Source organism: Sinocyclocheilus anshuiensis, unplaced genomic scaffold (genome assembly GCF_001515605.1).
Source record: "Sinocyclocheilus anshuiensis isolate Anshui unplaced genomic scaffold, SAMN03320099.WGS_v1.1 scaffold337, whole genome shotgun sequence".
Taxonomy (NCBI): domain Eukaryota; kingdom Metazoa; phylum Chordata; class Actinopteri; order Cypriniformes; family Cyprinidae; genus Sinocyclocheilus; species Sinocyclocheilus anshuiensis.
In genome coordinates, this window is record NW_015537968.1 from 1,648,475 (window position 1) to 1,666,843 (window position 18,369).

General features: G+C 37.9%; 3 protein-coding genes and 1 long non-coding RNA gene across 5 annotated transcripts; 2 read left to right on the plus strand and 2 right to left on the minus strand.

Moving 5' to 3' along the window:
* Positions 1 to 482: 482 nt before the first annotated feature.
* On the minus strand, positions 483 to 4,854 carry LOC107668880 (synaptotagmin-4-like). Its single transcript, XM_016460922.1, has 4 exons — positions 4,585 to 4,854; positions 3,105 to 3,967; positions 1,914 to 2,034; positions 483 to 1,062 (listed from the first exon to the last, which is right to left on the minus strand). The coding sequence occupies exons 1-4, from the start codon at positions 4,616 to 4,618 to the stop codon at positions 752 to 754; spliced, it is 1,329 nt and encodes a 442-aa protein (XP_016316408.1). The 5' UTR covers positions 4,619 to 4,854; the 3' UTR covers positions 483 to 751.
* A 3,859-nt stretch (positions 4,855 to 8,713) lies between these two features.
* LOC107668907 (prefoldin subunit 3-like) lies at positions 8,714 to 12,517 on the plus strand. Its single transcript, XM_016460969.1, has 6 exons — positions 8,714 to 8,854; positions 9,138 to 9,262; positions 9,524 to 9,590; positions 9,786 to 9,884; positions 10,584 to 10,722; positions 12,305 to 12,517. Exons 1-6 carry the CDS (start codon positions 8,774 to 8,776, stop codon positions 12,379 to 12,381), a joined length of 588 nt encoding a protein of 195 aa, XP_016316455.1. The 5' UTR covers positions 8,714 to 8,773; the 3' UTR covers positions 12,382 to 12,517.
* An 85-nt stretch (positions 12,518 to 12,602) lies between these two features.
* LOC107668897 (ras-related protein Rab-39B-like) lies at positions 12,603 to 18,057 on the minus strand. 2 transcript variants are annotated; one of them, XM_016460956.1, is made up of 4 exons: positions 17,836 to 18,057; positions 17,663 to 17,741; positions 16,723 to 16,949; positions 12,603 to 15,238 (listed from the first exon to the last, which is right to left on the minus strand). In XM_016460956.1, exons 3-4 carry the CDS (start codon positions 16,935 to 16,937, stop codon positions 14,812 to 14,814), a joined length of 642 nt encoding a protein of 213 aa, XP_016316442.1. In that variant the 5' UTR covers positions 16,938 to 16,949; positions 17,663 to 17,741; positions 17,836 to 18,057; the 3' UTR covers positions 12,603 to 14,811. The 2 variants fall into 2 exon arrangements, with proteins under 2 accessions (XP_016316442.1, XP_016316432.1); XM_016460946.1 differs by having other exon boundaries at positions 17,663 to 18,057.
* On the plus strand, positions 15,148 to 15,726 carry LOC107668917 (uncharacterized). Its single transcript, XR_001631935.1, has 2 exons — positions 15,148 to 15,229; positions 15,470 to 15,726. It is a non-coding gene; the product is annotated as an uncharacterized LOC107668917 (long non-coding RNA).
* Positions 18,058 to 18,369: the final 312 nt, after the last annotated feature.

The window sequence follows — 18,369 nt, forward strand, 5'->3', positions numbered from 1 at the left end:
ACCGTTGTGCTCACAATGAAGAGAACAACATTCTGTCTCATACTCCACTGGAACTGAACTAACACTCACATACACATTTATATAGACACAGAGACACACGCGCACACGCTCACATTCACACACGTACATGCGCAATGCATGCGGTCTTGTTCAGTTCGTGCAGTTGTCCTGCTTGTATGTGCCTAATTTAGGCTGCTTCCACACCCTGTTAACTTACAAAAACATCAGGCAAAAAACACAACAATGAACCAATGTCGAGAAATCAAGTATAAAAGGAAGAGAATAAATGAATTTTAACATCTGAATAAACAAAAGATAAAAGCATCTTTTAAAAAATAAACAGATCATTCAGTTAATTTACATCATCATCATCATCATCACATTACCAGGATTTTCTTTAATTTTATCGCATAATGGAGTATTATTAACAGTGAGTAGAGAAGAACAGCAATAGCAACATGACATTCGGTACTTCACAAAGTGGTGATCGATCAGGTTTCGAATGAAGCATGAAGAAAAAGCGGCATCGGGCATCTGAGACAGTCTTTGGGATCATTAATTGGCAGGGTTCAGCTGGCGCCTCACCCCTTAGAAGAAGCCCCACCCCAATGATATGACTTGTATATGACTGTGTTCAGTTGATTGACAGAGGACATTACTCGCGACAAGTCCACAGTTCAAATCCTGCCCACTCAACCATGAATTTCCGACGACAGTTCCTGGGCATCTGTCGGCATGGCAACCAACTGAGCTAGTCTTCAGACAGCGCGTGCCACTTAGCGATCTGTCGCCGCGGGTGGTCGCAGATCTCGCGCCAGTGCTCGCCAGCGGTGCCAGGGGAGGAGGTGCCCAGGAGGAGCCGGCCGATGACAGGTGTACGGGACGTTCTGTCAGAGTCCAGCAGGAGGAGCTCCACGCTGGTGTCTCGCAGGCCTTCTTCCGAGGGCAGGTCGAAAACGAAGAGCTCGTTAAAGACGGGGTTGGGGGCGCACTTTTTCACGTGCGTCTTCTTCTTACACACTCGCTTCTTCCCCTGGAACAGGTTCACCTTCACGTAAGGGTCTAAAAAAAGACGGGAGGACAGAAGAGAGTGAGACAGAAATCAATACTTCAGTCGATGCACAGGAAATGATACATTGAGCACTGGGAGATCACACCTCTGCTGGACAAAGTGTTTTGTAAATGGACGATACAGCTTTAAGAAATGTTAATCATGGTTATTATGGTTGACTAAAACTGAAACCATAAAAAACAACAGATTACTTGAAATTAAAGAAATGTAAACTAAAACAAAATATATTATTCATTTCAAAATGTCTCTCTTTTATTAAGTTTTACTTGACTTATTAAAATAAGCTACAACTGAAATAACAATTTATAAATAATTATATGTAGACAAAAAAAAATAATAAAAATGACAAAACACAACAAAATTACAAAAATAAAAATTTCAATATAAAATATAAAAATAAAAAAGGCAAAATAATAATAAAAACTTTAAGAGTACCTCAGTGATGCTAAAATAATATGGTACTAATAAAATGTTCTAGATCAGTGGTTCTCAATCAGGGGTCCTTAGCAAATTTTCAAGGAGTCCGTAGGATGATCTAATATTATTTAAATGTATATATTATTATTACTATAATTAATATTATTATTAATATTGATATATTAAAACAAGCTAAATTAATCAAAATGATACAATCAAAACATAAACTGCAATTATAATTATTTTTGTTTCCCTTCATAAGTATTGTTTTTCCAAAAAACAGTTTTTTTTACAGTTCTTGAAATGTCTTTAATCTCTCTCTCTCTGTCTCTCTCTCTCTCTCTCTATATATATATATACATATATATTAACCAAAGTGCTTCAGCTAATGACAGCTTCTATCTGACCCACACTCTAACCTCACCTGAGGGTCCGTTGGAGTCAGTCTTGGGCAGGTGGCGAGCTTTCAGTACCACCACAGTCAGAGTACTGGTGGTCGACTGATAACACAGGGACAGAAGTAGCTCTCCTCGACCAGCACTCCTCTAACGTTTCAGATAAAGAAGAAAGACATTTATTTATATGTATGTCTGGTCTGGACACAATCATCACAAAGCCCAAAACGTTTTCTTTTTTTTCTTTTATAATTTCGCGTTTGGGCAACTAACCCTAGGCAGGTAAGAGAAGACAACTTCTAAACGTTACGAGAAACTGACTGTGAATCATTCCCTTGGTACAACACCAATGTATGACTCCAATTATGTGTGAACACAGCAGCATGTTGCCTTGGCAACACATCAGCAGGGTTCTGCTGCTGCCACGGTGATGACTTGGAACGTCTCTCAACCGATGATGCATAATTATGTGTGTTTAACTACATGCAGCCACAGTTACCAATGAAAGATAATAGCTTTCCTTTTAGCTCAAATGGAGTGAATTCTTATGTGCATAACAGTAAAATTGAGTTGCCAAAACCAGATTTTGTCAAAGATTATGACTTCTGCCCTGTTCACTATTCTTTAAATAAGGTACATGCTTTCAGTCCTCAACAAAGGGTTTTATACATTTAGGAGGGCATTAAATGTGACAAGAAAACTGGTGTAGACTCTTTGTTAACAGGTTAGTTCGTTATTATCAGCCTAAATACACTGAGTCAGTCTGTAAAGGCAGAAAAAATGGAGTAATGTGTGGTCCATTAGTGGGTCAATTAAAAATGTATAACCTGTGGGCCTTAAGATGGATGGCAAAGATTATTTATTGACCAAGTGGAGAAACAGATACCATTAGTTGTTTCTCTTTCCAGAGCTGGGTGTGTCATTGACTGTCCGCAGTAAGCAAGACCAACTACTGACTGTCTATACAGTCGCATGAGCTGGGACGGGTGTATTAAGACCTTAAAAATAATTAAATTCTGTCTCCTCTTCCAAAGGTACATGCATGTGCTTTCATATTATACTCAGCTCTCTCTCTCTATATATATATATATATATATATATACATACACTGTATTTATAAACAGTTCTTATATTTAAATACATGTATATTTACGCATATATTGTAGTATGTATTATGTGAAAAATTTAATCAAAAGACATATAATTAAAGCTATTCTTACCCTGACATTCCTTTTAATAATGTCTCGGCTCATGAGGACGCGCCCCTCAGACAGGTCAATGTCAGCCAGAGGAACGAGGGTCTCTCCGATCACTTCATCACGTGAAAAGCGGTCGAAACTCAGCACCATGAAATGCAAAGCCAGCTGGGAAACCCGTGCGTATGGGATTCCATAGAAGCTGAAGGTCTCGTCGAAGGCTGGGTCCAGAGTCTTCCTCAAAACACGTGTCTTCACCTTGTGCTTCTTCTCAGGCAGCAAGGTCAGCTTGATATAGGGGTCAGAGGTCAATGATTGTTCATCCGTGGGAGACAATCCATGTGCCTCCTTGATGTGAACCGTGAAAGCCTTCTTCTCAAAGTTGTACTCAACCGAAAAGTAGAGGGTCCCGAGGCCACCCTCTGTGTCCTGAGATTTCTCCACAGCCGGTGTTGGTGTCTGACTGGATAGAATGCTTTCTGGAGTGCCAGCCTCCTGATTATCACCTGGCCCAAAGCCTGCCTGAAGAGACGGGATGTCCAGGTCTGGGGAACTACGCACTTTGAGTTGGAGGGTTGGTGGCTTGGAAGGGAAGTTTCCATTAAGATCTCGTTTCTCCAGGTCCAGATGGAGCTCTGGCCGTCCACCGGTGGGACTGAGGGTCTGTTTTCCATGGGCTTCTGCTGTCTTTTCTCCTCCAAACTTATTCTTTCCATTCAGACTCTCAGGATAGATGTCAACCCCCTTCAGCATGTGGACAAACTTATAGGGTGGGGTCTTGTTACTAGCCTTGTTGGCTTTGCGCTGACAGCAAATCCATGCAAAGATGGAAACACTGAAGACCAGGCCAAACACACTCACCACTGCCACGCTCACAGGAACCTCCGCTATGTATAAAACAGGAAATTGAGAAAAAAATACCAATAATTTATTTACTTATTTTATAGATGTATGTAGACTTACTGTTGCCATGAGATATTAAAACACCTTCAACCAGGAAAAGAATAGAGAGATTATATAAAGTTATTTGCATCTGAAGTGCAATGGCACTCTTTCGTCACCGAACAAGGTCTCAGGAGGGCACTGTCTGTTAAGAGATAACTATTATACCATTTACAAAGAACTGTAAATTTCGAGTGCAGTAGTGTCTGTGAATCTGGAAATCTCCGTTTTCATGGTGGGTGCAGCACCTCTCCAACGAATTAGCTAAGGTGCTCTGTCAGCCTTTTGTTTTCATCTCAGAAAACAAATCTCGTACTCTTCTGTGACTAACGTTATCAGTGAAAGCTTCTGACAAACATTCTAACGCGTTTCAAACATTTTCATACACCAGTGATGTCATAGGCTTCTAATAGAGCACGCGCCTATTAATGTCTATGCTCGCGCATCAGGGAAAAGCTGCGTTACTGTTAATGAGCCACGTTTCCAAAAATGTAACAACAATTCTTTAACCATTCACAAATACGACGTGTTCACCAAAAATGATAAATAACAATTTACTCACCGATATGTGCTTCTTCGGTCGTCACTGGTGCCATTGTACGCGCGCTCTGTCCAAGGTCCTGAAAAGATACTTTCAGCTCGCGCTGCCTCTCACGATTCTTCACCGCGCGTTAAACTCGCCAGTCTTTCGCTTCAGGCGGAAAGAGACACAAGACTGAATAATTTAATGGTTGTAGTAGATTAAAAATTTACGCCTGTTTATTGTTGTTCCAAAATAAACAGAATAAACAAGATTTCCCCCCTTTCCCAGAGGTTTCCTCACGCCCGCCCAGTGCTGATACTCGCTGCGCTATGAGTCTGCCTGACAAGCGACGCCTCCCCAATCCCCTCCCCTCCCCTCCGGTGAGTTCATCGCTTCTGACGCAGTCCTGACGAACACAGTGCCTGAAATCACCGCCCTGCGCTCTGATACCGAACACTCCCCTGTTAATCATTGTGATTGCCCAGGGTTTATGGTGTCTGTGTGCTTTCAAACGTATCTGAAGAGGTCCAGGTGATATGGTCTTTGTTGTGGTTTTATTAACGGGAAGGACTGAGCTGATGACTCTTCATTTCTTTTGTTAAAGTGCACACCAATTCACAAAGCACGGGCCCATCACACTGTTTGCAACGATTAATAAATGAACTAATTTCTTTTATGTTTCCTGGAAGTGACATTTGATCATAATAATGTGTGTAATAAAACGGTCTGTCTCAATAAATATCGTTAATATGACCTAAACTTCTCTGGTTGCGCAAACTAAAAGTGGACTTGTTTGTATTTTGTTCTTTTGCCATATGGTCTGACGTCTTTTAAGCCCTTATTTAATTCTTTATACGTTTGTCATTGTCCCTGTCTTCTACATGTTCCTGTCCTTATTTAACATCTATTGAATATTCATGCTCATCAACAAAAATCTGCTTTATGGTGTCACTCTCACAGCTTTCTTTATTACGTTGAAGTTTTATTTAATATGCAGTAGGGAGTCTGTGTTTAATCAACAAAGACTGTAATCATATAAAAAAGTATGCTGAGGGCATAGGATGACTTAATTTACAAAAATGATATAATTATAAATTATATTAAAATTATTTTACTGAATTCAAATGATACAATGCGTAAATTGACATCATATTTCTTGTTTTATTAAAAATCAATCTCGTCCCTTCCGCTTTTTTATTTAAAGGGGTCATATGATGCGATTTAAATTTTTCCTTTCTCTTTGGAGTGTTACAAGCTCTTGGTGCACAGATCTTAAAACATCTGGAATCACAAAATTGATATGCAGTTAGCCTAATTATTTTAATCTACTGACACTCCTAGTTCTTGTTCATAAAAAAGCTTTTTCATAATTACAGAAAGGATATAAAAGAAAATGTCCTAGCCTACATGAGGGGGGCTCTGGAGAGACAATGGATGAATTGGGGTCAAAAGTTTGAAAACCACTGGTTTAAATGAAGCCAAATGAACACTTGCATATGCCATTGATTCTAACTTGATACTAATTTCAGCCACAAATCATCATCAGCATGCATTCAGTTCCTGGGTTACCTTATCAACAGAACCTCCAGCCACTGTATTAGTAGACAAAATATTTTGCGGGTAAGCAGCTTGGTGTAACGTAGTCTTTCTTGGTACAGAATTTATAGTAATTTTAGCTAAACATTATCCCAAAAAAGTGAACACTTACAGGTATAGTCTGCCTGAAGCAATTACGCTCAAGGGCACTGCTCATTGCTCACTCTCTGACTCAATCAGTAGCCTTTTGATTAGTAAAACTACCATTGACTTTAGTCAGGGTACACATTCTATTTCATTTTTGTGCAAGAAAACAAGGCTGTGAGGGACAGATGTACAATCTGTTGTTATTGTCACACCATATGTTTTCCAGAGTTGTTGGTTATCAGGATTTTTTTATTATTATTATTTATTATTTATAATTTATTTTACATTTTTGTATTTTCAATGTTGCATTAGCTGAGCAATCAACAGCAAGTTAAAAACATTTCAACCCAAAAAACTAATTAGCAAAACATTATATTTGGTGTGTACGCTGACTAAGGTACACACATCTACTTCATTTTTGCATAGTACTTAATCAGTTTTATTGTGGTGTGAGAAACAGAAATTTATCAATGAAAATATTCAGTGTCAAAGACCTCTCTTACTTTTACGAGAAACTGTACTTTTACGGATAAAAGTACTTTCACTTTTGTGCAATAATTTGCTTATATTTTGACCAAATTTTAAAGTTGCTCATTTAAAAATGTAAGCGTTGCTATGCTAATTAAAAAACAAACAAACTTTATAGCACTTTTTATTTATTTTTGTAGCTGTTTCTTATATGTATAATTATACAATGTTCAATATTTGCATATGAACTAAAATGCATGTATAATGTTAATTTCAATAATACAAAACAGTAGCATTAATATTAGCAGTAGGGAGAGCAGGCGCGAAAGTACCATTTTTCAGAAAAACATAATTTTAAAAGATAATGTTTTAGACAGATATATTTTTGAATAACTCACAAGTAAGGTCTATCAATACCAGGGCTGCGTTCAGCCCCGACAAAAACGGTGCAAAACGTTTTTTAAATGGAAACGGTGATGCGTTGAACACCCTGTTCGGATGACGCACGAGTTGCAACTATGGCAGCTGAGAAGGCCAGCCTTTGTGTTCTTTTTGAAGTATTTTCGGAGCCTGATGAAATCGGTATAAATAAGTGTTTAATACTGCAAAATACGCTCGATGTTACAGTCATTTCCCTTGCCCTCCAGAATAAAAGACAACATCCCAATCAAATGAAGGGATTTGTGGAAACTGTGGTTCCTAATTATTGTGGTTATAAGGAAGAGCATTATAAGTGGTTCCACACTTAATATACAGACATTGTCACTTGCACACAGCAATTTCTGTAATATTTTATTTATTTACTTTTTTTACCTCTATTGCTGCTATGTAACTACCCATGTACAACCTGTTTGCACATTCTTCTATTGTACATTCCTGGTCATCTAAATATTTATTAAGCCTACAGTATATTGTCCTGTGCATTTTATTTTATTCTTATTTACACCGGTTTGAGCTTGAACTTGCCCCAGATTATATTTTGTACAAATGTAGAACGACTTCAGTATAATTTCACTTTGAACATACGTTGCATATTGTTACTTTCGACCCCATCAGTTGGGACGAAAGTAATCAATACAAGCTAGATTTTTTTTGTGTTACTCTCGTTTTTATTAAATATACCTGACTATGGCCTTGTTAATATGTAACTGCAAACATTTTTTGTCCTTTATCTTTGCAAAAATGTATTAAATTACATTTTAAATGTCAGTTTTATCAAATGTTTCAAAAGTATTTGAACAACAACATGAAAATATCGACAACACGCAGGCAAAAAAAAAAATACTTAAATTTTTTTAGTAAGTGTTTTATTTTGAATGATGTTATTTTAAAACGATTTGTTTTAATTTTACATTTTTATGATTTAATTCATTATTTGCTTTTCATTTTTCACATAGCTTGGAATGTGCTATAAACACTCGTTTCTGACGGTCTGTTGAATTGCATCGTTTATGTATGCAGAACACATGTCAATTTAAAATCTAATTTAATATAAATGGCCATTGTATTGATCTTTTTTTTTTCATGTCACCCCTAAATGTATGAGATCACACACCAACTACATCCGTCATGGCCAGCAGTGTTGCCAGGTCCGCGGTTTTCCCGCGGATTTGGGCTACTTTAACACCGTTGCCGCGGGTTGAAGCGCCCCCAATAAAGTGATATTTAGCCCATGGAATGCGAATTTTACTGGAGGAACCCCCCTTGAAACGAGATTGGGCTAGTTTAGTTTTGAGTAGCAATTGGGCGGGGTTTGTTCTGAAAACCTGGCAACCCTGATGGCCAGCGCCTCGCGCGCTTTCTCTGGGTCGTTTGGGCGACACTGACATCTGCTGGGGGCTTTGTTAACTCATACGTTCTCCCAATCATGATTTCACTAAGACTGAATTTGAACTTATATAACATTTCCAAACACATTAAATGAGATAATGACCAGATTAAAACATCGGTGGACCCTCAAAATACATCACTGGCTCAGCGTTTTATTATGTCTCATCACTTTTATTATGCAGGCAGCGCTCGTGCGTAAGAGCAGCGGGCGCGTGTGTGAAGAGGAAGAGCCGTGAGTCTCTCCAAAATGGCGATGACCATAGAGAGTGGCAATGCAGGAGCTGCAAATAAGAAAAAACACCTCGGAATCCCCGAAGCAATATTTGTGGTCAGTGGGAATATGGAATATAGTTCATTTTCACGTTCCGTGCTGTCGATAGTTTCCCGTAAAAGCTGTGTTGGTCTTTAAACGGCTTTCTTAAGTAGAAAGCGCTCTGCTCTTCTCCTTATGAGGCTGCAGCCTTTGCTTGCTAATGTCTTGACGGTGCAGTGAGCTTTGGGTGACAGATAACACACGATTAATCAGTATTTAAGTACTTAATAGGATGTAATTCATTTAGGAAGCCCATAAGATGTCGTTAATGAGATGTGAACTGTCACTTGTTCTGTAGGAAGATGTGGATGCCTTCATGAAGCAGCCGGGCAATGACACAGCAGACGCCGTGCTGAGGAAGCTGGATGAACAGTATCAGAAATATAAATATATGGAGCTCAATCTGGCTCAGAAGAAACTCAGGTTTGTTTATAGTCTATTCTACGGTGTACAGTAATAGGCAATGATCAGTTCCTGTGTCAATGCTAAAGGATGCTCTTCCTATAAAGACTTATGTTGGCTTCCAGTTTCCTTGCATCATTGTCGACTATTGTTGTTCTTATAAGGAACAAATAAGCAGCGATTTACTGCCGTATTTAAAAAATCTGATTCATTACTCAGAGTAAGCATAAAATATTGTTGCTTATTCCACTTGACACTGATATTTTTTTTGTTTTTTTTTAGGTTGAAAAGCCAGATCCCACAAATCAAACAAACTTTAGAAATCCTAAGACACATGCAGAAAAAGAAGGTGAAGCTATCACAATTTTTAACTCCCATATCTCCATAATATGCAAATGGCTGGAGGGAAGCAACTCTCTAATGCCTAAAAATGTTGCTTTTAAATGAGTGTTTTGTTCTCTGTTAATTTTTATTACCTCTCACACTTTGTCTCATCTCTTAATTTTATGTTTTCCTGTTCTTAATTATGCATGTCCAATCACAGGACACTACAGATCCCATGGAGACACATTTTCTGTTGGCTGATAACGTCTATTGCAAAGCCTCTGTCCCACCCACAGATAAAGTGTGTTTGTGGCTTGGGGTAAGTGTTGACTACTGAGTTTCATTGTATTAATAGTCAACATGAAATAAAAAATTTATCATAATTACTCTCTTAACCACCTGTTATATCTACAGATACAGATGATTTACAGACAGATAAAATCAAGTGCAATTCTAATTCTATCACCAGCCTGGGTCAGTGAGAAATGCATCACAATATGGAAGTAAAACGACTCGAGATGTGACTTAAAATATTACTGTTTTGACATTTTGAATATTTAAAGCATTGATGTTTACTGCCTACAGTTTTTGCTCTTTGGACTATTGTGCAGCTTAGTTGTGTTGTAAGAGGGTAGGTAGGGGATTGTACAGCTTGTGCTCCTCATGAACTGATGAAACCGTTTGCGTGATTAGCAGTGTATCACATGCCTGTCTATAGTTTGTCTGTAGTTTTGAATTACATTTGGTTTTGTAACAGCTTAGTTGTTAATTGGAAATTCAGTCCAAATTGGAGCAACTTGAGAACTAAAGAGTCACAGAAACCCTGTTTGCACTGTTGAGCAAGGCACTTCCTTTTGGACTGTCTGTTTATTAAAATGTACATTCAATTGCTTGGAATTGGATACAGTATTTATGCTAAATGACTTCTCACTCAAATAGCTTATTGGGCTTAAAAATATCTTTAATTGATATAATGACAAACTAGCTTACAGCTGTGGTTTTTGTGTTTGTGTAACAGGCTAATGTCATGTTGGAGTATGATATTGATGAGGCTCAGGCGCTGTTGGAGAAAAACTTTGCTACAGCTTCCCGGAATCTGGACTCTCTGGAAGAGGACCTGGACTTCCTTAGAGACCAGTTCACAACCACCGAAGTCAGTATCCTTAAACAATGGCTAGTGTGTGTGTGTGTGTGTATTAGGGCTGGACGATATGGCCGAAATTTATATCACGATATATTTCTTAATTTCGGTCGATACGATATAATTCCGATCATATTGATATTGAATTATTGTCCAGTCCTAGTGTGTATGTATATATATTAGGGATGTGCATCTCCATAACTGAGGCCGATGCGATAGCATCTCGATGCATAGTCAACGATACGATACATTGTCGATACATATGAAGTAGCTAGCGATGCGATACGATTCACAGCTATCCAGTGCGTTATGATTGGCCGAATACCTCAAGCGTGTGAGCAGAGGCCGGAGGCTAGAGTGAGCAGAGGCCACGGGCTAGAGTGAGCAGAGGCCACGGGCTATAGTGAGGAACGGCCGGAGGGCTAGAGTGAGCAGAGGCGGCGGGCTAGAGTGAGCTTTGTTGAAAATTGTTATGACAAACAATATATACACTACCATTCAAAAGTTTGGGGCTGGCAAGATTTTTTAATGTTTTTAAAAAAGCCTCTTGTACTTACCAAAGCTGCATTTATGTGAGTGGAGAAAAATACAGTGAAACAGTAGTTTTGAGAAATATTATTACAATTTAAAATAACTGTGTTTTTATTGTAATATATTTTAAAATATAATTTATTCCTATGATGTCAAAGCTGATTTTTCAGCAGCCATTGCTCAGGTCTTCAGTGTCACATGATCTGGTGCGATTTGGTGCTCAAAATCATTTCCAATTTTCATCAATGTTGAAAACCGTTGTGCTGCTTAATATAATATTTTTGTGGAAACATGATCTTTTTTTTTTTTTTTTAAAGATTCTTTAATGAATAGAAAATTCAAAAGAACAGCACTGATTTGAAATTAATTGAAATTTTTGTAGCATTATAAATGTCTTTTTGTTACTTTTGCTGAAATAAACATGTCCTTGCTGAATAATATTAATCTCTTAAAAAAAATCTTACTGACCCCAAAATTTTGAACGGTAATGGAACGCATCTAAAAGAGATTAAACTGGTCAGTATTTAAATTTTTTGCAGTATTTGATGTGTAGAGCTGTGGAGAGCATTGAGACATTACCTTTTGTTGCTTGTTATTGACTGTGTATTAATGAATCAGTTTTAGATTTAGCATTGAGGCCAGTTGTGAGAGAGATGGAGTTACGCACCGGCTCCAACACCAGCACCATTTTGGTGGAAAAGTGCAGATATGTATGTATCAATATACATAATAAGTGAATCATGTGGAACAAGTGCAATAAGGATCAATAAGTGAATCATGTGGAACATTCCTCATCAAAATTCATATCACATTCTCTGCCTTGGCAAACTGTCGTGTATTTTAATGGTTATTCAGACATTTGTATGACATCTGTAGATTTCTTTCAAGGAAGAACTCCTTGGTTAAATCAGATACAGGCCACAAGTGCCACCTGTTCTCACCACCTGTTAGAATCTATTATTGAAAGATTTCTTGAAGACATCTAAGTGTAACATGTTCTTTCTAGCCTCAGTGTAAGGAAATACTTGCCAACTTTTTCAGATCCACCTTAACCACTACTCTCACAGATATGGCACGTGTTTACAATTGGGATGTCAAGAGAAGGAGCAAAGACAACCTCCTCAAATCTGCAGAGCAGTCCTAGAAGAGGAGGCCTAGTTTGGTCCCACCCCACCTGAATTCCTTTCCCATCATAAAATTCACCCCATGTATCTGTTTGCACCAACACCAACTGTTATCTATTGATTTATTACTTTTTAAAGTATTTTTTCAAGTAAAAAGGTGAAAAACATCAAACAAAAGTAATAATGCTAGTTTTCTTTTTTTATGATGAGTTATTAGCTGTTTCAGAGGGGGCCTCTCTCCATAGGGTCTACACATTTGTCTTCCTCTGTGCTCTTTTTCCTCTCATTTGTTGTTTAGGAAACATCTGAAATTTCAGTTCTGTTCAAGCGAAACTGTTTGAACTACTATTATTGGCCTCAAATTTCTTTCTGTGGAATTTTTCTTGCCAAATCTTGGTAAGATCATTGTCAATGCAGCATGCAGAATATCAGGGGAACATCCTGTTTCATTTATCAGCCTCCTTTCTCCTTTACTTCCCTTTTCTTCACTCTTCCTTATCTAATGTCAGTTTTTTTCATCTCTTGTCCTTCACCTGTACTTATTTGTCACATTGTAGCCATTAAACACTGAACAAAGAACTCATAATGAAGCAATTTTGGAAAAGGCACAAAATAGATGAGATGGTCTGTGTTTTTAATCTGCGTAGCTTTTTATAATTCCTCGTCTGATTGAGGTTCTGGCAGTGAGTGAGATGAATAAGCTTTGATGAATCCAACTAATTAAATATGTGCCTGCAATTCCATCCATTTCTTTCAATCTTTGACAATCACTTGTGCACTACTGAAACTACTAATGTTGTCTTGATCTTCTATTGCCTTTCAATTATATTCTCTTGGAGCAGCACAACTGCTGTACTGATAATATCATCATTGAACTGTAAAACGACCCTCAATTCCAACAGGTCAAGGGTGGAATGTTAAACAAGTTATAATATTCAACCAGAACATTTTTAACATGTTACTTTAATCTGTAGTACGTTTCATGTTCCCTTGATAAAGAGGTACAGGGTGTCAAATTTTCACTGAAACCGAATCAGTAGTGTTTGTACAGCCAGCCAGTCCTTGCAAATCCACATCAGCCACAAAAAGCTTATAGAGCGAGCAAGTGGTCAACCAATCCAAAATCCTCTGGTTCTTCCCTGAGACCCTGTCTCAGCCATGTTTTAAAAGGCTTCATGCTATCCAATAATGTGAAGGATTAACTACTCAGCCAGTTGTGCACTGTTATGGACTGTATCGACACATCTTCTTCGATTTAATTTGAGAACGCGGCTATGGATATATTTCGTAGGGGTGAGAGTGAAAGTGAAGAGCAAGTCATTTCAAAAAGTAAAGATGTTATAGATGAATAAAGTAAGGATTAAATACATGGCGATACAAGCTCTATAGATACAGATGTCTTATGTGAATGTGTACAAGGTCAATGGCCCTCACTGGGCAGTTAGAAACCCTATAGGAAGAGCTTGCTTTTTCACATTAGATAGTACAATCGCAGGCTGTAACACTCAGAAACACTCTTTGGGATAAAAGGTGTAAAAGATGTACATAAATACAACAGATTAAGGTTTCTTTGTAATTCTGGTGAGCACCAGAGGCCTCTTGTGGCAATGTGTGATAAGTGAAATGTTAATATTTGTAAAATGATGCACACATGTATTAATCCATCTGGGGCTCATGGATGTGCTTTCAGTAGTCCCTTATGAATCTTTGCATTAGATCATAAAAATGAACCTCCTTGGTGATATGGATTATCATACCATGTATGACACATGCGTATCTCACACCATTTCAATTACAATTTTTTGTTCATATGGGAATCATTAAAGATCATGTGTTTTTCCAGTCTTGGAATTCTTCATGTAGTATATTGCAGTATATCTCCTTCCCTTTGTCTTTCATTTTACTAAAAATAATCAGACACTTCACACCTTCAGCAATCAAATGTTTCAAGTCTGACATGTTTGAGTCAACAGAAATGTGTATCCCAGCGTTGAAGTCAGCAAGTAAAAGTTGTGTTAGTCCATTCCGTTATCTCTCTCATGATACAACCAATAGAAGATACTTGGAACAAGCTTCTTCCTGATATTGGAGACGTCCAAAGCCAGAACATCTTTATTTGGGAAGTCAAACTTTTGTGGCTCAATAGAATGAATGACAGATTCATTCTACAGAATGACAGAATGTGCAGATATAGTTTTGACTGGCCTTTCAGCAGGAGTTCTGCGATAGAATTTGGCTATATACAATATTGTGTGATTAGGAAAATGAGCAAAGTAGTATAGAAAAGTGAAGCAATATGGTATGGTGGGACTCGTTTAGGCAATCAGCAGGCAGGAAAGGGGTGATGTCATAATCAGGGAGTTGAAGACTGACCCTGTGATTGGCGGAAGCATTTCTTTTGTGCACCAGGGCCCAAATGTTTGATAGGTACCAGGGTGGCGCTTACAGACTCAACAGAAACACCGGCGATCGCCCTTTGTCACTTCTTCTGACGAATGCACCACGTTTGGTACGAATCCACTCTTCACTCCCTCCCAACCCTCCTGGATGGTAATCTCCCCACTCTTCACCAGCTCGAATATATCCTGTGTTAGCTCTGTAAAAGCCCTCTCCACGTTTATGGCGTCGCGTGCTGAAGTCTCCACGTAGCGCATGCCGTACGCAGCCGCTAGCTTCTCGGCCTCTTGCCGGCTCACCTGACGCTGTGGTTCCAGATCACATTTGTGACCGACCAGCAAGAAGACAATGCTGTGAGGCTGCACGTGGCTGCGTGCCTCCTCTAGCCACTCATGAATGTTCTGGAAGGAGCGACGGTTGGTTATGTCGAAGAGCAGCAGACCTCCCACTGAGTTACGATAATAGGCTCTGGTAATAGACCTGAAGAAGGCATAAAAAAAAAAAATAATAATGTTCCTGAATTTGAATTGACAGTATACAGAATGCAATATTGCAATTCAATTTTGAATGTGAGAAAGTAGCATTTATGTCGGCATGAAATGTATTTTCTAAACGCATGTTATTGAACTGATTGTGAACAATACATCCATGTATATGTGTACATTTTTTTGTAATTTTTAATCAAATTGTCATAACTCTATCTTTCAACAGATTTGTTGGACATATGCTGGACTTGTCCATCATTTTGTCAGCATTAAACTCCTTTCTTAGAATTGACTGCAAGTCCAGATCTGCCTCCATCCAATCAACAACAGATGGATTTAACAAAGACCATGTCCCAATTTTTATTTATTTTTTTCAATATTTTCACTTGGATATACATTACATTTTAGAAGAAAAAATCTGTCACTCCTTGCGTTACATTGTAACTTTAAAATGAATTGAAATAAACTAATTTTAACTAGAAATGCAAATATTATGGTGTCTTCATAAATCCTTGTCTGACAATAAAAAAATAAAAGACTTTGACAGCTGATGATAGATAGATAGTATATTTTATAGTGTTGAGAAATAAATAAAGTGATCAAATTATGTGTTTATGAAAAATGCAGCGTGGATGTACAACAGAATCTGTCCTGTAAAACTAGTAAGGCATTTGTGTGTATGACAGGAAAGGAGAAAACAGGAAATGTAAAACTGCAACAGGAGGCAGAGATGAAAACAAGGTAGATGAAAAATGTGTAAAAAGGCATCAGAGTGAGACTGTAAAAAGGGTCTGAGCTTGTGTAGGTGTACTGCTGGGAACGCACTGAGCTGTGAAGGATGCATAAGGGCCTCTGGAGTTACTGACATCACTTTTAAGTCAGACATTTGTGACATTGTAGATGGCAGTGCTTCACCAATATTTCTATTTCCTGTAAGAGTTCTGCAAAATCTTTTGTTGGTAAAGAGACCTTTCAGCTACTTTCATTAGTAAAGAAAAATAGACAGTATCTCTGAATCACCTAGGGTGAAAAAAAAGAATCAGTGACGTGTGAATCAGTCTGTCAAGTCTGGGAGAAATACATCAGCATGGATACCATGGAAACACCAATCATGTGGATGGATAAGGACTCCTGATCAGATAAGCTTGATGATTTAACTTAATAAGGTGGAGGTTTCTTCACCTAAGCAACTATTTGACACTGTACAATCAATAGTTAATTATATAAAATAATGTGCCAATCAGCATAAAATCTTTCTGAGCTAATAAACTGATATTATTTACATAGACATACATCTTTATAGAATTGGGGGTCTATAAGATTTTAATTTTTTTGAGGTAAACCACTTAAACAACTCTATATGAAATGTATTCATCCACCCTATGAACAATCAATACATTATTGGACAGTCATTTACAGTGATGCAGAATCATGAGAAAGGTCTAATGTAACATAATCCAAGATAAAGATTTACAATACCTGAAGCGTTCCTGTCCTGCTGTGTCCCAAATCTGCAGTTTAATGCGTTTCCCAGGTTCGATCTCCACCAGGCGGGAGAAAAAATCCACCCCTACCGTCGGGTCTGACACCTGTGCGAAGCGGCCTTCTGTGAAACGTCTAATTAAACACGATTTTCCAACAGTGGAGTCCCCAATAACAATCAGTCGAAATTGGTAAAGCCAAATTGCCTCCATGTTTACTCAGGTCTGTCAAAGCAAAAAAGGAGAGAAGTGAATTAGATGCTGCCAAAACACGTTCATGATTTCCAACAGAAAAAATACATTATTTTATTCGCCCATATTTTATGTCAGCCTGCTTTAAGAGTTTACTAAAAGGAGAAAATAGAGCAAATTTCTCTTTAAAATGTTTGTAACCGTATGAGGATATGTTGTGGTTATCTCTGCCCTTGCTTTCTGTGGGAAGGTAGTTGAGGCACAAAATAATCCTTTCAGAGTTTGATTTTAAGGCCTGCATCAGTTATGATTGTTCATCCATCACTAAAGTTCAGCTTAAGATTTGAAATTTTTGTAAAATATAGCAAATATATATATAGCCAATTCTATATAATGGCCATAGTATTTTAGGATGAACTCAATGCTGATTTTCCATAATGGAAGAATATACATAATTTGTTTTAGTGCAATATATGTTTATACGTTCTTAGTCAAGTGCAGGTTACTGAATGCAATCACTCAGTTAACATGACCTACTGACAGTATGTGATGCCTGTTAGATTACTGAGATTTCACTGAGGCTCGCCTGATAGCTGGACAGTAGCTGGCTATCGTTGGCCTTGTCATAATAACGATTAGCCTACTCTCTGTTCTATACCATATAAAACAGACAACTCTTAAACAAGCGTTGTCTTTGTATAGAAGCATCTGTGTAGAGGATTCCTTATTCGGTGCTCTTTACTTACGTTTTTTGTTTGGTCGGTTCAAAGCTACCAAACGGCAGATTCCATATTCTTTAAAGGATTGAAGCCTCTGTAGAAACCGCTGGATGAAATGACGGACATAAACTATTCACATAACATACCGAATAATAAACAAAACATTCGTCTCTACATAAAAAAAACAAACAGATGCAAACCAAACTGTGCCGTGTAGGCGGTCTATTTTGCTTAGATGTTGCTAAAGATGAGTCGGCGTGTTGTTGAAATTATCCCTGCCTGGATCAAAGTCGCGTAAAAGTCAAAGATGATTTACATCTGTCATGTTTTGATCCACGCTTGGAAGATGGAGAAATGTTTGGATGTTTTGTGCTGATGAAATGGAAGCGACAGCAGAAGCATCATATAGCCTGACTCATCCCGCATCAGCACCAGTACCACAATCCTCCTAATAGCAGCCACCTATAAAGGGAAACCTGTCAGTTGGTACATTACTATAATATTAAAGGTGAAGTCCAAACTTTTACATTAAATTGCTATTTATTTTTAGATAATCAACAAACAAAACATTCAAACACAGTACAAACATTCAAACTGCACGTAAGGCAGTTTTTGTATCAACTTTTTAATCATATAATTTGGTTTTGCATTCTACAGTGTACTAAATTTAAACTGTGGCTGTCATAAAAACATGTTTTAATATTTAACATACATTAAATAATGGAGACATCACT

Bases quoted from the DNA above. Each gene is read 5' to 3' on its own strand.
- LOC107668880 (XM_016460922.1), bottom strand. From the start codon at position 4,618: ATGGCACCAGTGACGACCGAAGAAGCACATATCG. The intron at 3,968-4,584 runs GTGAGTAAATTG...TTTTATACATAG, and splicing joins GACCGAAGAAGCACATATCG to CGGAGGTTCCTGTGAGCGTG. The intron at 2,035-3,104 runs GTAAGAATAGCT...CTGAAACGTTAG, and splicing joins TTATTAAAAGGAATGTCAGG to AGGAGTGCTGGTCGAGGAGA.
- LOC107668907 (XM_016460969.1), top strand. From the start codon at position 8,774: ATGGCGATGACCATAGAGAGTGGCAATGCAGGAGCTGCAAATAAGAAA. The intron at 8,855-9,137 runs GTCAGTGGGAAT...CTTGTTCTGTAG, and splicing joins TCCCCGAAGCAATATTTGTG to GAAGATGTGGATGCCTTCAT. The intron at 9,263-9,523 runs GTTTGTTTATAG...GTTTTTTTTTAG, and splicing joins CTGGCTCAGAAGAAACTCAG to GTTGAAAAGCCAGATCCCAC.
- LOC107668897 (XM_016460956.1), bottom strand. From the start codon at position 16,937: ATGGAGGCAATTTGGCTTTACCAATTTCGACTGATTGTTATTGGGGAC. The intron at 15,239-16,722 runs GTATTGTAAATC...TGCCTTCTTCAG, and splicing joins GCAGGACAGGAACGCTTCAG to GTCTATTACCAGAGCCTATT.